Source organism: Gadus chalcogrammus, chromosome 9 (genome assembly GCF_026213295.1).
Source record: "Gadus chalcogrammus isolate NIFS_2021 chromosome 9, NIFS_Gcha_1.0, whole genome shotgun sequence".
In the NCBI taxonomy this organism is placed as follows: domain Eukaryota; kingdom Metazoa; phylum Chordata; class Actinopteri; order Gadiformes; family Gadidae; genus Gadus; species Gadus chalcogrammus.
Window position 1 is genome coordinate 23,970,999 of NC_079420.1, and position 16,661 is coordinate 23,987,659.

Genomic DNA, 16,661 nt, shown 5'->3' on the forward strand with positions numbered 1-16,661 from the left:
TTGCAGCGTTGGATTCCACCTGCTCCTATTCATAGTGCACTAGATCTTTATTTCCTTTTGTGAATATAGGTTCTGAAACTATGATTACCCGAGGCTTGAAATAAAGTATTCGGGTAATAGAATACATCCAGACTCAAACTCAACCTCATATGGATGTGTGTGAAATGACACCACACGCCGTCCATGTCTCCTGGTTTGCGGAGTGTCTTCACCTCCATGGCCGGTCAAAATACACAAAGATCTCCATTACGTCCTCCTTGGTTTGACCTATGTCAAAGTGGGATTTGTACCCATAGATCCCAACGGGGATGACCAGGCCCCCGGCCCCCAAATTTCATAAAACTGCAAAGCATTCGTTACTTTGTTAAAAAAGATAGGACGTACCACACATTGTTACAGGAACAATCTGAGATTGTCACTTTAACTTACAGCTCGAAGAGTTGACTTCCGATACATTTGTAAATGTTGTGGCAAATTCAATCCTGATCTGCGCTCATCCCAGCGCTGTTGTCCATGCTAAAATAACCGATGTACTTCTCAGTGTGTAGCGCTACGTTTAGCATGCGCCCCTTGTCATTGTAGCACGTCATAGTAAGCTACATTGATACTGAACTTTATCAATAAATTAATGAATGAATCGGTCTGCTGCCGAGAGGTCCCGGTCAACCTTGACCATCTAATGGTGGGATTAGGTTGCATAACCATCCATAGGGCAATTCGGATGCTGTGCGGCGAGAGGGAGGCTTTCGAAGTGGCCATGCTCTCTCTAACGCCTCATGCCCACTACCTCCGTCAGTTGACTGATCTCCATTGACTTTGAATGGGGACAGACGCGCAATGCATTGTGGATCCGTCCGTTCCGTTGGAGCCTTCAGCTCAGTCAAAAAGTTGAAAAATGTTCAACTTTTTCAGCAGCAACGGATCCGTCATCCAATCGGATCGCGTATGCAAATGTAAGCACTGTGACGCGACTCGGGCTCTGACGATACTGGAAAGCTGGAAAGCGGGTCATCTTGCCTCGCAACAAGCAGGAAGAAGTGGGAAGAACCCGGCGAACCGATTTGATTGGCTGACGGATGCATCTGCAAAGACTACTCCCCCATCAGTCAGCCACGCCTTCCCACGTCCGTTGACTGACGGAGGTAGTGGGCATGTAGGGTTATGCCGCGTTTCCACTGCAGGGTGCGGTACGGTTCGGTTCGCCTCAATCCGGTAGGGAGGGGGCGGTATAGCCCAGCGCAGTTCCGAGGTCGCGTTTCCACCGCCGACAGTACCCTTTATGATAGGCCGGATGTCGATCGCCACGGCAGCTACGTAAACATCGTGACATCATAGCAGCGCGAAACAGTGTAGCCTGCTCAATAAAAACAATGGAAAAGTTGAACGCGGCACACCAAGAGCTACCATGGAGGTCGTCCAGCAACAGTTCCTGGCCTTTATGCTTTTCATATGGCAGTTAATACCTCGAGGCTACTGTTTATTTGTTTTTATCCCCACGTCGCCCGGAAGTGACGATTCTGTCGGCCAATCAACGGAGGAGGTGTGTAGCCCGAATTTTCCGGCACCCTTTCAGGCGTCTCAGTACCCCTACGGAGGAGTACTGAAGACGAGGGCAGAACGAGTACGGCTCAGTCCGGGTCACGCCCACTTTTGGCAGTGGAAACGCAATCCGTACCGCACCTTTGCGAACCGAACCGTACCGCACCCTGCAGTGGAAACGCGGCATATGGGATGTCCGAGCGGAGACGCTGGAGCGTCCCATAAATAGCAACCACAAGTCGAAAATGATCTTTCCCCCTCCGATTACCTTTGATGCGTTTCAGGAATATCTCCGTAAAGGCGGAATCATTGCGGAAACGCAACGAGCTGTACAAACGCTGTAGTACCTACATATTCAAGGCGCTGGTTCTCCACAAAAAAAAGTGGAGCGCATCAAGCATGCGCGCATCCAGCCTGCGCGCTGTATAAAAACATTCAAGCCGAGGAGATAGTAGTTGTTTAACCTTTTAGATCGAGTAGAAATACTTTTTTATGTAGTTAGTAATTAAATTGATTAAGGGGCTGTATTTAAAGCTACAAAAATACAAAAAAAAAACTGACTTTCAACACAATTCTAACGTCGCTTTAGGCGTCCACACGAATCCTAACACAAAACCGCATAGGTCTGGTTTTATTTGAAACCAGTGGGACCATTAACCTATTAAACATGGTTTATTATCTGCCTAATAACATGGTTATTAAAGACATGGTTTCACAAAAAAATCGTTTCCGGGTGGACGGGACCTGAAAGACATGTTAGATGCACTTTGCGCCACATTTTCTTCAATAAATGAAGCTTTCGTCCTAGTCCAGAAATATCTCGCTGGGTTTGTTTATTATCCCCGTCGCATGGAAGTGACGGTTCTGTCGACCAATCAACGGACGGCGCGTGTTGCTCGAACTTGTTGGCAGTGGCACCCTTTCAGACGTCTCAGGTCGTACCCTACTACGAGTACTGCGAGACTGCTCATCACAGCTAAGACTGGACCCCGCCCACTATTGTTGGTGAAAACGCGAACCGTGCCGCACCTTTGCATACCGAACCGCCGGTGCCATCAATGGCATTATTTGATTCTGAAAACCTAGTGGCTAGTAGTGGCTCAATCATACACATACAAAAATAAATAATTAAAGTAATGTAAGGAATTTAAACAGATAAAAAAGCTCTAAAGCTCTCTTTCTTTCTCTCTCTCTCTCTCTTACTTTGATGCGACTGTGTCTCAGTGTGACAGTAGTGCAGAGATCGAGTTTAGCAACGAAAAAGTGAAATGCTACATAAAATGGACATTTGGTTGGTTCATTAGCAGTAGACATACATAGCTTATTGCCAAGCTATTTAAGCATTAAAAGGAAGCAATATAATGAGGCGACACTGTGCCAGAGATGTCCAGATTCTAAATGCATTATTAGTTCCCAAAAGAATTGAAGACAAAATGGAGATGGTCTAAAAACGAAACGATTGTAATTAATTTCTTTAAACATGACATCTGCTGCCGCTGCCCAGTGGTGAGTCAGGTGAGGTAACTGATGGTCTTTCCACACACTTTCAGGAATGGACATTTGTTGTGCTATCCAAATGTTTGTTTTAACCAAATAAAAAAGTATAAATATAAAAAAAGTGTAAACGATCACTGAATCAATCCATCCTTCATCTTAGGATACGCTTTCCTCCAGAATGAGAGGGCTGGAGGGAGCGTGTGTGTTAGGGAGGGGGGAGGGGCCAACTGCGGGAATCACATTGTCCTTTCCAGCATGCTGGTCCAGAAGTGGGTCCTGATGACAAAACAAAATGAAGAAAGTTATAGCGTCTGTGAAAACCTTTTCAGTTCGAAGGAAATTTACAACAAACAGCAAGCCTGAAACAAACATCAGGCTTGTTCAACCTTTACTTTCATAAGATATTTACCTCCTTAAGTCTGTAAAGTCCTAGTTGAAAGTGACAACACAATACATCCAGCAGGAAGCCCATCATTCCATGAAGCATGCCTGAAAAAGGGGGGGCATGATGATTTTGTAGGTGAAATTAGTCTCATTACTGAAATAATTATGCAACTCTCCAGAGATCCATTTACATTCAACACCATCTGGTCCTCTCCAGGTTTAGGGGCCGTCATAATGAGCCCGCCTACATGACGGCCTCTTCCTCCTCTCCTAGTGAGTCATAAAGAGCCCGCCTACATGACGGCCTATATTCCTCCTCTCCAGGTGTCGTCATAAAGAGCCTGCCTACATGACGGCCTATATTCCTCCTCTCCAGGTGTAAGGGGCCTTCATAAAGAGCCCGCCTACATGATCACAGTTGACTTCAAATCAATTTGGTATTTTGTACGTCCTGGCACTTAGTGATGGCGGCGGGCCTAGACACGCGGCTTGGAGCTCCAGACCGCTGGCTCACCACGGCCAGTCATACCATGTGTCCATCCTTCTGATTCCGTGGTACACCCCCCATCAGGAAATGTGCTCCCATCACTACTAGGACAGTCAAAACCTGGCCAGCAGACTCCACGCCACTGCAGATCAGTCTCCATGACGCCGGATTTGCGGAATACAAGCATGAGGACCTGGAAGGGTTCACATCAACGGTCCTCCAACACGTCAAGAACTGTGCAGACTCAGTCACCGTGGACAAGCGTGTCCGGGTTTACCCCGACGCAAAGCCATGGATGAACAGAAAGGTGCTGCAGCTGCTCAGGGAGAGAGACTCCGCCCTCAGGTCAAAGGACAAGGCCTTCTACAACATCGCCAGGGCCAGCCTGGACCGAGGCATCAAAGAGGCCAAGGCGGACTACAAGCCAACACGAGCCAACAGGCTCTCCGCCGACGGGGATAACCCACAGCTGGCGGAAGAGCTGAACTCCTACACACGGTTCGAGATGGGGCCGAGGGGGGAAGCCACATCACAACCCCCACACCCACCAGCCCCCAGCAGCCTCACCCTCACAGAACACGAGGTTAGACGCACGGTGAAGGCGAGAAAGCAGCGGGACCGAATGGGGTCCCGGGAAGTGCTGAGGGACTGTGCTGACCAGTTGACCGGGGTCCTCCCCCAGATCTTTAATCGGTCCCTGTCCCGGGCCATCGTCCCACCCTGCCTGAAAACCTCCACAACATCCAGGTCCCAAAGGAAAGCACGGTGAGCTGCCTCAACGACTACCGCCCGGTGGCACCCACACCCATCACCATGAAGTGCTTTGAGAGGCTAGTCCGTAGCCACATCATCTCATCCATGGCGCCCAGACCAGACCCACAGAGTCCTCAGGATCTACCACCTTAGGGAGGAGCTGCTCGTGACCTTCTACCGCTGTTCAGTTGAGAGCATAATCCCATACTGTATCTGCGTGTGGTTCTCCAGTTGCACAGCTGCTGAGAGGAAGGCACTACAGCGGGGATTTAGCTCGGCCCAGAAGATCACCGACTGCCCTCTCCCCTCTCTGGAGGAACTGTACAACGACCGCTGCCTCAAGAAGGCTACCAAGATCTCCAAGGATCCATCCCACCCGGGTAACCAACACTTTGTGCTGCTGCGCTCAGGGAAGCGTTTCAGGACTATGGCTGCACGGACAAACAGACTAAAACGTAGCTTCTACCCTAGGGCCATCCAGGCGCTGAACGTTGCCAACTCCTGACCCCTCGTACTATCACCCACACGCACATAACATGTGGCAGCTACTAGGGAACTGTGCAATTCCCTACAGTGAACCATCTTTTTATCTATTCATCTACCTGCCTCACTCACTTTCTGAGGACTTATGCAATATTGGGTTATCATGTTCACTTTAACTCAGTTTTAGTTATATTTATATTAGGTGTGTATTTATGTTTGTATTTTATCACACTGTATATATTTTTTTATGCATGTTCCTTGTCCTCTCTTTTTTAAGCACCAGGGGGGCTCTCCCAAATTTCACTGTACCCGTACCTGTACTTTTGACAAATACAGATCATCCATTCATTCAATTTCCACAATCGAGCTGAGTTTGACCGTAATAATAATAATAATAATAGATTGAATTTATATGGTGCTTTTCTAGACACTCAAAGAGGCTTTGCAGTGAGGAGGGGGACTCACTCACCACCACCAGATAATAACAACCCTAACAGGAGGGTTAGGGCAGAGCTCCATGTGAGGAGTTCACGCACAGCGCTGCCAGTCCAGAGACACGTCACAAGACCAGACGTCTGGTTCTGGTTTAAAGATGACGTACAGAGTTGGTTTAAGCCAAGCTGGGCTGTACACTGGTGGAAGCCCTCTCACATGGAGATCACAGTGCAAAGTTCAAACTGATAGAAACTTATCCGGACGAGGGATGACGAGAAAAGGAAAATGAGCAATGCCTTATTCCAAGCCTGTTATTTTTTAGCAGATATTTTTGGTGAGGAAGATCCGCTGCACCAGCAGTAGAAAAAGAAAAACACCACCTATGCAATTAAATATTGGACAATTCATTTCAGGTGACCTCCTCTTTTCAGATGCCTGTATACAGATGATAGTAGGGACGAATGACAGGCCGATACTAGGACCGATCTAGGAAGGCAGGGGTGCGACCGAAGGGGCCGCTTAATGGGGGGCCAGTGGCCCCAGTGGTCGGTCTGGAGCTCGTCTGTACCTGTGGTGGAGAAGATTCCTCCGACGATGCCACAAAGGCGCACCAGGAACTTCCAGAAGGGCATGTGCTGCTCTGTGACGCGGACCATCAGAGAGCTGATGTCATACTTCATGAAGATCCCAGACACACCGTGACTGCCTGCAGCGTGGTTGATCGGCCGCTCCTATGGCACAAGGGTGGGGCCCAACATCAACAGAAGGACGAATGGGAGGCAGACAGACAGGCAGATAGACAGACGGACACATACGCGCTCAGTGACGGAGTACTGGTGTGTATCAGCGGCGATCTGGTAGGTGTTGAGTTTGGTGGGGACTATGGTGATGAAGTACTGGAACATGTGGTTATCTGGACAGAGAAAGGCATCCATTAGTTAGTTAGGCAACATGAAACCAGTACAGGTGATACAAGGAGGAAAGAAATTCTTCTAATAATGAATATTGTTATGTATGCAATGGATAAGGGCATTGTTTTTACTTATGCCTTAGGGGGCGCTCTACGGCCCCTGTTAAGTGTAACCTGTAACATTCTTCCTCCCCGCGTAAATGATGAATTGATTGGTTAATTGGATAGCCATGTCTCGACCTGCTTTCTGTGACACTCCATTACTATAAGTTATCCTTATATTATCCTGAGAACATAGTACATATGGTGCCTCATGAGGGAAAAATATTGAAAAGTAAGGCTTGGTCCCAGGGCGGGACCCGGGGGGGGGGGGGGGACCTGGGGGGGGGCAGGACCTAGGGGGGGGGCGGGACCTAAGGGGAGGCGGGACCTAGGGGGCGGGCGGGACGTGGGGGGGCGGGACCTAGGGGAGGGCAGGACCTAGGGGGGGGCCTGGGGGGGCGGGACCTAGGGGGCGGACGGGACCTAGGGGGGGCGGGACCGATGGGGGGGGGGGGGGGGGGGGGGGGGGGGGAGGGACCTAGGGGAGGGCAGGACCTAGGGGGCAGACCTGGGGGGGCGGGACCTAGGGGGCGGACGGGACCTGGGGGGGCGGGACCTAGGGAGGGCGGGACCGAGGGGAGACTGGACCGAGGGGGGGGGGACCGAGGGGGGGGGGGACCGAGGGGGGGGGACCTACGGTCAGGGGAGATCTTCTCCGTCCCATCCAGGGGGTTGATGGTTCCATGCAGTTTTTCTCCAAAAGAAAGATGGTCGATACGGTGGGAAAAATTGTAGGCTGGAAAAAAAAAAAAGTATTAGTATCTGTCTACATACAAGTATAGTTAGCAGACGTCTCAATCTGTTGCATAATTCCCAAAAAGAGGCAGAACATACTTGTACATGCTTGAATAACTAGATACATTCTCCATTTCAGCACCAGTCAAAATTACAACTTAAATATACATCATAAATAAGTAATGTCTGCTGTATGTAGAGCTCCATTAATGCACTTACAGTCGTGGCTAACGAGGGCCGCCAGGTGAGCATGTCCTCTGGGATGTGGGATAGCCCTGTGGGGTCAAAGGTCAGAGTCGTCAAAATGAAAACTATCACAGTATCCTCAGAGTGTGAACATTCACGCTGATGCAGCAGATGTATCCAGACACTGAGTTGGATTTGGATACATGTAGGTATATTTATAGGCATGTACGTACTTTCCCACAGTGATGTGGAAGTTTCCGGCCACCTTGTTGACGTACAGGTGCCCGTGTATCCTGCAGGCAGCTTGGGGCGCGCTAGGGTGGTCCTCCCTGGACCAAAGTCGACAAAACATCTTACAGAGCCATTACGCAACCCAAGTAGAGAGACTACCACAACGTTCACCACCTCTCCCCCCAATCACAGGTGATTCAATCCCTGCTGCTGATGAGAGATTCAATCAACACTGTAACACATACCTACCTATTCCCCTCATCGTTGTGCGGCCAGCAGGGAATTTGCCGGGTAAGCTAATTTAACTTAGTTAAGTTAAGTTAGTTGCTCTAAGTTATCCGCTTAAAGCAACTAACCTAGAGATTAAATATCGAGCGTGCGTAAACGTCTCTGTGAGCAAACTACGTACTCGTTCTTCCGACCTGCGGCTAGTGTGCCAGCGTCAGAGTCCTGCAAGGCTGCACGGGTCTTATTTTGCAAACCCGCACCCGCAATACTTAAAAGCGCATCTGACCCGTGTTCCGATAGTAGCGCGAATGACATTCTGCACCCGACCCACTCCTCCAATCCTGAATAACATATCCAGCACCGGAGAAGTCTCTCTCACAATTGCAAAACCTGCGTCCGACCCGCGCTGTTCAGGCGTCCGACTCGACCCACACCCGTGTCCGACACAGTACATTATTTTTCACCCATTTCATCCAAATAGTGAGGGTCACCCATCGGGTCCCCGAACCCGGTCTGGACTTCATGTACCATAAAGTGCTTTTCCCACGGGAGGCGTTTGTCGTGCCTGCTGCGTTCTCAATGGAGCAGCGAGCGGGCAGAGAGGGGGCGCATCGTCCTGTGAAGCGGCACGACAATCCGGCGCACTCCCGTGAAACCCTTGCTTCCGTGCTCGACGAACGCATGCTCGCACACGTGGAAACGGTTGTTATAGATGAGAATCACAATAAAATGTGACACTGAATTTTAAACCGCACATTGTAATTTCTGCACCTATTATCAAAATATGTATTAGTAATACAGTGGAAAAAAAGGAGAAAACCACATTGGCATGTTGATTTACGGTGTGGGCTCCTAAAATTTCTGGTTGTACCCCTAAAATGTTCAGTTAGGGGCCACAGTGCTCCTAGTGATAAAAGTGAGCCTGGAGCCCTGGCGGGGCTAGCCAGTCTAGGTTAGGGGGGTAGCTGGTGTACCTGGGGGGTAGAGAGCTGGGAGAGTCCTTCATCAGAGACTTGAAGAGAACGTGCTGGAGAGAATGCTCCTCTCGTAGCCTCTCCTGGATGTGCTGCAGCGTCCTACCCAGCACAAACAAACACACAAACCCTCAGTGTGGCCGCCCTGATAAGGAGCATCCTGCCACCTGCTCATTACAACAGGCCTATGAAGAGGTGCACTTGATGCGTCTTCCACAAATAATGGATAAAGAATTGAAACAGGGAACAAATCAACAGGTGGGCTCTTGAGTGAGAACCAGCTGAAGAGGTGGTGTGAGGGTCTGACATGGGGTGTAAGGCGCGTCGTACATGTGCCAGAACCTCTGCTGAGGCGATAGTTCAAAGTTGACCTAAGCATAACGAAAACAAATCATACAAAAAAATTAATGTCACAAAGAAATATAATAAATAATAATAATAATCAAGTCATTATTGTGTTTGTCTACCGTATGACTTTCATACAAGTAAACAAGCAGCTTACAATGAGGGAAATTAGATTAAAATACATCTAGTAGAGAACAGGTAAAATGTGAATGCAACAAGCTCTAGAAATAGTTACTTATTGTGCTACCTAGTTTGTATGTAGAATAAGGTACAGTGAATAGTAGCTTGTTTGTATAGTTGATTCTGGTAAAGCCTGTATAACAGCCTACTCACCGGTTCATAATTTAAACCATCTGAGGCAACCATGGTCTCAGCCAAATCCAACACGTCTGCTCCTATATCTGTAAATATAATACAGAAAGAGTTAATGACACGCATGGATTACAGTGGGGATTAATTGAGTAAAGTAAAGAATAAAGATAGATCTATACTTACATTGACATTTCATTGCCACTGTTATATCAACATTAAGTCTCAGTTTGCTGTAATGCAGAGGAAAATAAAGCACAAAGCCATTAATTGAATGTGGCAAATTGTTTATGGATCAATTGTCAGACGTTAGATATTAAGAAAGTACGGCTCTACTTGCTACCTCTTAAAGTCTTTATCAACTTCATATTCATAATGCATCCAGGTTTCTCTGTAGACAAAGAACTCCAGGAAGGCGAGTATGAGCATAAAGGTGAAGGCCATCAGAGACACTGGACGGACATCGGGAGGATCAGACAGGCTAGGATAATAAAACCATGAGAGCGTAAAGGCATCACCAGATTGCATTGGTTTTACCTGTTCCACCGCTGGCTGTGGTTTCGACATAGCTATCTGGTACTTTGGGGAAAGCATCCAAACCCTTCACCAAATGCAAAGCCTTCTTCTTAGTGAGTCTCCTCATGTTCGACCTGTAGAGCAACGCAGAGCTTCAAACCACATCGTCTAGCAAGTTATGTTGTACTATAATAACTCAATGTTTTACTAAAATGACTCTATGTTGTACTATATTAACTCAATGTTGGACTACAATGACTAAATGTTGTACGGTAACAACTAAATGCTGCGGCTATGGATAAGCAATGGAGCAAGGTATAAACGTCTACCTTAATGATCCACCAACGTAATTCAGTTTTGTTCAGAAGCAACAACTAAATAGTGATAAAGCCCTCAGCTAAAGTGTAGTCTTCTTTGAGTGTAGTGAGAGCGGACACCGAGCCGCTGTGTTCCGGATCAACTAGAGGCACGGAATTCACTTAGCGCCCTCTTTTGGTGACAATGAAGATTGTTTTATTTTATTACACGGCTCTCCTCAGGCCCCGTCCACACGGAGACGATTTTTTGGTGAAACCGCATAAGTGTGCGTTTCGGCCGACTGTCCAGGCGGATCCGGTGCCCGAAACCGCATATTTCTGAAACCATGTCCCAGGGTGGTTTCAAATATATCCGGACCTATGCGGTTTCGTGTTAGGATTCGTGTGGACGCCTGAAACGCAAACGATGACGTCTTTGCACCCCACCAGCTGTGCGATGTCAGAGATGCGTTGACATTTTTTTTTTTTTTTTTATTTGTATACTTTTTGTAGCTTTAAATACAGCCCCATTGATAAATTGAATTACTAACTGTACATTAAAAATAATTTCTGCTCAATTTATAAGGTTGAATCTCCCCGTGACTCAGGAGCGTCGCTTGTAATTGAAGACATTCGGGGCTGTAGCCCAGAAGTTAGTCATTTTAAAATGGGGTTCAGGGGTTTCTCCCCCGAGAAATTTTGAAAAACGGGCTGACAAAATATGCAATTGTAACGTAGTTTGAGAAGGAAAGGAAAGACCAATCGTCATGTCTGACTCACGTCGGGGCAGGCCTACTGAGTAGGTTAATGTTTACGTTAAGGATAAGAAAGTGCACCACATACACCAGCAGACAAAATGAGGCATTAGAAAAGCCGGGGCCAAAATAAACACTGTCATGCGCCTACCCAATGAATTCAACCGGGTCATATTCACTGCGGGTCTCCTGAATCTGTGCAAGCAGCACTAAACAGCAATATCGATGCGCTGCATACAATTTGCAACATTTTGCAACAAATTATTCTAAATCTGCCCATAAATGTACGTGTCAGAATTTTGCGGTTTTCACTGGCTTTCACTGTAGCCAGTGAAAACCGCAAAATCGGCCAGTTGTCAAATTTGCTGAACAAAATGTTAAACTTCAATAATTGTTAGTCAATAGTCAACTTATATAGTCCATTTATTGAAGCTCTCAACAGCATAACCATATGGGAAAACACGGCACACGCAAAGTACATCCATGTAATCAGCCGTTCAAAGCATGAATGTATGACAACTGGATGGCAGGGGTTGCGAACAAGGATTACACCGCAGGGGGCACATGAGAGTCCCAGCTCGCCGCATACTTATAGTTGCAGTGAGCTCTCCTAGAACCACAGGGCCATGGCGCTGTCATACTGCCTGTGAGTGGACAGGGTGTGCTCGTCTGTCAGGTTGGCCACCAACGCCATGTCATCAGCGTATTTAAATAGTTTTAGTCCATTGATCTTGCAGGTGATCGTAGGATCATAGGAAAGAGAATTGGTGACAAGACACATCCCTGTGGGACTCCTGTATTTAAAATGGTGTTGGTAGATGTCCCACCATGCACTCTCACATGCTGGGGTCTGTTCATTAAGAACTCCTTAATCGAAAGCATCAGTGTTGGGTTGACTTGTAGCTGCTGAAGGCGATGTAGAAGTGTGTTGATATTTACTGTGTTGAAGGCTGACGAAAGATCCATGAATAGAATCCTGACAAAGGAGTGTTGGGAGTCAAGGTGCCTTGTCACATTGTCCAGGAGAGCTAGACTGGCATCCTCCACACCCCGTCTTGGTTTATAGGGGTGATATATAGAGGTGAGTGCCACAGGTCGGGAATCGTTCAGGGCTTTGGCATTAGGCTTTTTAGGAACAGGAATGATGGTAGTCTCCTTCCATGCCTTGGGAACAAAGCTGGCATCCAGAAATAGATGAAAGAGTTGTGTCATCACACCACCTAGCTGGGTTCCACCCTCCTTTAATATCCGTCCCCTCAGCCCGTCTGGTCCGGGTGCTTTTGTAGACTGGAGGAGGTTAAGATTGAAACAACCCTCTCCTCCTCTACACAGATGGATTCAGAGGGGTAGTTGTATGTGACCCCATCCTCCACAGAATCAGTGCTGTTAAATCTGGCATCGAAGGTGTTGCAAACTTGAAACGGATCCCAAGTTATTTTTAGTTATGACTGGTTTTTATCGGATAAAAAAAACCGGGAACACGCATAAGCGTGAGCGTCATCACTGGTGAGCCGTCTCGTTATCAACAGGAGAGTGAACGCGCCTATATGCCCTGTCATAGGCCCCATTTGTAAGTAATTTCGTTGTTGTCATAGGCCCTGTGTAAGTAATTCCTTATAAACTAAATAAATGTGGAATTAAATAAATAAATGTGACTTCATGAAACAAATGTAATTATTTCAGAATATCGACAATTTATGTATAATGCCTTATTTATTTCGTACCCATATATCTACAAAATTGTTATTCATTTAATTTAGACTCAAATGGCAATCAATACTCTTTGATGTAACAACCAAGGACTGGACGTGTATTGTGGGCAGAGAGGCTTCTATAACAGAATAGAGGACATCTAGATAAGCCCATGGCGGGTCTGGTTGAGCGGATGTGTGGAGCTCCCTTGACAGCCGTCGATGTTGAATGCTCGCGTTCGAGAGAGGGTTTGGCTTCTCGAATACTTTAAGGGTTAAACGCCCGAGTGTCTGATGTGTCCCTCATTATAATGCTCAGACACAACGACGGTACTAGAGAAGTAACAGAATGACGCTGGAGCACTGGAGCGAGCACTGGAGAATTGGGACATATGTAGTTCAAATTCCAGGTGAAACAGTTGGTTCTCTTACACTTTGACCAGGTGTTAATATTATCAATATTATTTTTATTCATTCATTAACAGTTCAACAATCGTACAGCTATCACCAAACATGACTCATCGGTATTGTTGTGTCCATTCCCAAAGGTCTTTTATCATTCAAGGGCAGGATGTTTTTCAGTCATCACTCTTACAATGTGTTCTGGCTAACTGAGCAATTTCCCACAAGGAGGTAAATGTTTAGAATTTGTTTCATATTTACAAAATATCTCCATTTCAAAGTTTTGGCAAGCAGCAAAAATTGGAGTAAACTTAGGAGGGTGAACTACCATGACCGATTGTTCAATAAACGGACCCGGGCCAGGGCGGGGTCACTCCACTGGGGCCGAGTCGGGCCCCTCATCCCTCAGGCCTGCGGTCTCCTGGATGTCAGAGGTGGGCGTGTCCACGGGCCCCTGGGAGAGGTCCTCAGAGCACCTGCTGGCGGCGGGCGACAGGGCGTCGGGGCTTGTGTCACATGACTCTGAGCTGTGCTCAGAGGGTGCTGTGGACGTGGTGTTTATCATCATGGCTACGCTGGGGTCCAGCATAGGATCAAACTCGTCATCGTCGTTGTCTAAAACAGGTGGCTCATGGATATCTGGGGAAATACAAATATTTAAATGCATATTGAGATAAAATAGTCATCATCCATCTGGTGAAGATAAGCGTCATACAAATGCAAACTCACTGCTGAAAGCGTCAGGGTGCTGTTTACCAATCTTGCCCTTCAGCATCCTGGAAGGACAGAGAATCAACTCCATAAGAAATACACAGGGGAGTGAATCAGTGACATTATGTGTGTTTGGGTGAGCGTGTCACCTAATTCTCCTGAAGATGCTGTCCAGATCTTTCTTCATCTCCACCAGGGTGCGAGTATGCACCAAGAAATGCTCATTCATCTGCTGCAGCCGGACGTTGGACAGGCCGTTGAAATTGATCAGCATCTCATTGGTCTTCTCAAAACGGTCAAGCCTGTTTTGAAGAAGAACAAATGTTGGCACTAAACACCAAGTGTCCTATACACCAACACTTCTGCAAAGTCATATTTACTGTTATACTTATCACCTTTGTACTTTAAATGATTATCTTTTATTGATTATCCTTTCAAACCAATTAATGCAAATAAAGCCCGTTGAAGGGCGGTTTTGTTTGAGGTGTTCTATATTAATTATCTGAAAGGCACATTAATAGGTAGGATAATCAATTTATTATAGAAGCGTCAAATTCTGCCTAAATAAATTGAGTGGATAAAAATGACTACCATTAGAATTGAGTAGCAAGAAGTGGTGAGGCTGCAGATTACAGCAAACAGCCACCCCACTCTTTTCAACAACTACGGTGGCCAGTACTGGCCTGTTTTGTGTACGATGCTTGTAGGTATTTCCGTTTTGAGAAAATGTTAACATTAATTTTGGAGGGCATGAGTTAGTTTAACCAATCACAATTGGCTATCTTAGTCATCATTGGTCACTGTACGTGTTGTAGGACAGGACAGAAGTAAGCATATTTATTTTTCTCAACCACGGTCCTCTTTTTGCATCCGTAGTGGTAACCTACAATCATAGACCTGCTATAATTATCGCTATTGGTTATATGTATTGATAAATAATCTCGATAGCAGTCGGCGTTACGAGCCAGTGTTTACTTGCACTGCTGTTCATGAATATAGATTTCTCTTCATGTGCACTGCTTTCTCCCAGAGTGGGGTACCCTACTTTGAGTTGTCCAACAGCGAAACTACCTCAAAAACGATCATTTCCAAAACATGGATTTATTAAAGAATGCAACAATTAATCATCGTCATCGTCTTCTTGGCAGTGGTTGACTGCGGCGCCCGATAGAGGGTTAAGCTTGAACACTTGGTATGGTATAACGCCACAGTGTTTATGGATATGCGGAGGACAACACAAAAATATATAAATAATATTATATATATAAATATAATGTGACCATGTGCATGGACGCTGGTTCTAAGTGCTGAAAAGGATCCTGGGAGGGGTCAAACTATTATTAGTTAAACCTTCTAGCGCCCTCCTGGGTCCTTTGCGGCAGTGACATTAGTGAGGGGCAATTGTTGTAGTAGGTATGGTTGGGTAGTTGGAAGAATCTGCCACCACCATCGAGACGTTTAGGTTGGTTTGTTAATATGCGTTTCTGTCTTCAGCCTGTGGGGTTAACAAAAAGTCAGTTCTCCTAGTCGAGCGGTGTATGGTTAACGGTTGAAAACCTGACTCCCATGCGGTTCCTTCTCCCGTGTGTGTGTGTGTGTGTGTGTGTGTGTGTGTGTGTGTGTGTGTGTGTGTGTGTGTGTGTGTGTATATATGTGTATGTATATATATATATATATATACACATATATACACACACACATATATAATATATATATATATATATATATATATATATATATATATACACACACACACACACACACACACACACACACACACACACACACACACACACACACACACACACACACACACACACACACACACACACATATTAGCGTTCGAGCTGAAACAGGGGGTTTAAGTTACTCACACTTGAAGTGAGGGATGGAATTTCTTTGTTTGACTTTCAAAATGTAGATTGCTCATGGTTTTTCCCAACTGCCAACCCTACCTTTACACCTTTTATTCAAACATGGACCAGAAGATGATACTAACATGTGTCTTTGAGCCTGGATGATGGCATTAACATCCTCGGAGTTGACCATGCTCAGCATCCTGTCGCAGAACACCCCGGAGGCCGTGGGCTCCGTCATGATCCTGACAACGACAATGTGGGGTTATCTTAATCCATGTGTGCTAAACATGTGGAACGTTAAGCGGATGACGCATAAATGCATTTATAAACAGGGAATAAAATCGCACCAATTTAAGCAAGATAATCCATACCTTTGAGTTGCATACGATGATAACTTAGTACAGGTTGGTTACGATTATCTTCAATATGATGTTTTAAAGAGACTTCTAACAGTCCAAGAGGTCTGTTGGCTAGCTCGTCATGCTACAGGGACGTGTTCTTTAGGTCAGTGCAGCTTACTGTACAAACAAGCACTGGCCATCTAAAATTGGTCTGTAGTATAAAATAAAAGTAATAATTGGGTTAACTTAATAAAACGCAAAAATACTTCCGTGTTTGCTGAATAATAAAAGGTCACATGATAACTTCCGGTAGGATGGATCTCAGCCAGCGTTAACGTCACCCACGTGACCCAACGTCGCCCACGTGACCCAACGCTGCCCACGTGACCCAACGTCAACCACATGACCCAACGTCAAGGCTGCGTTACAGGCGCGTTCTCTCCTGATTACCACGGACCTATTAGTTGATAACCATGGTCCATGGACCTATTA

At 46.4% G+C, this 16,661-nt stretch overlaps 2 protein-coding genes across 2 annotated transcripts; both read right to left on the reverse strand.

Moving 5' to 3' along the window:
• Window positions 1-491: 491 nt before the first annotated feature.
• Window positions 492-10,593, reverse strand: LOC130389424 (endoplasmic reticulum-Golgi intermediate compartment protein 2-like). Its single transcript, XM_056599204.1, has 14 exons — window positions 10,444-10,593; window positions 10,136-10,248; window positions 9,942-10,050; window positions 9,785-9,831; window positions 9,623-9,690; window positions 9,275-9,315; window positions 8,945-9,046; window positions 7,745-7,840; window positions 7,545-7,600; window positions 7,228-7,326; window positions 6,394-6,491; window positions 6,147-6,309; window positions 3,446-3,525; window positions 492-3,312 (listed from the first exon to the last, which is right to left on the reverse strand). The coding sequence occupies exons 2-14, from the start codon at window positions 10,239-10,241 to the stop codon at window positions 3,193-3,195; spliced, it is 1,185 nt and encodes a 394-aa protein (XP_056455179.1). The 5' UTR covers window positions 10,242-10,248; window positions 10,444-10,593; the 3' UTR covers window positions 492-3,192.
• Window positions 10,594-13,302: 2,709 nt separating this feature from the next.
• Window positions 13,303-16,518, reverse strand: kxd1 (KxDL motif containing 1). The gene is made up of 5 exons (XM_056598475.1): window positions 16,200-16,518; window positions 15,969-16,070; window positions 14,119-14,271; window positions 13,988-14,034; window positions 13,303-13,897 (listed from the first exon to the last, which is right to left on the reverse strand). The coding sequence occupies exons 2-5, from the start codon at window positions 16,064-16,066 to the stop codon at window positions 13,629-13,631; spliced, it is 567 nt and encodes a 188-aa protein (XP_056454450.1). The 5' UTR covers window positions 16,067-16,070; window positions 16,200-16,518; the 3' UTR covers window positions 13,303-13,628.
• Window positions 16,519-16,661: the final 143 nt, after the last annotated feature.

Coding starts and splice junctions, on each gene's coding strand:
- kxd1 (XM_056598475.1), bottom strand. CDS start 16,066: ATGACGGAGCCCACGGCCTCCGGGGTGTTCTGCGACAGGATGCTGAGC. Junction 14,035..14,118: donor AGCATCTTCAGGAGAATTAG/GTGACACGCTCA, acceptor CTGTCCTTCCAG/GATGCTGAAGGGCAAGATTG. Junction 13,898..13,987: donor GCACCCTGACGCTTTCAGCA/GTGAGTTTGCAT, acceptor GTATTTCCCCAG/ATATCCATGAGCCACCTGTT.
- LOC130389424 (XM_056599204.1), bottom strand. CDS start 10,241: ATGAGGAGACTCACTAAGAAGAAGGCTTTGCATTTGGTGAAGGGTTTG. Junction 9,832..9,941: donor GTTGATAAAGACTTTAAGAG/GTAGCAAGTAGA, acceptor TCTGCATTACAG/CAAACTGAGACTTAATGTTG. Junction 7,601..7,744: donor TTCCACATCACTGTGGGAAA/GTACGTACATGC, acceptor TTGACCCCACAG/GGCTATCCCACATCCCAGAG.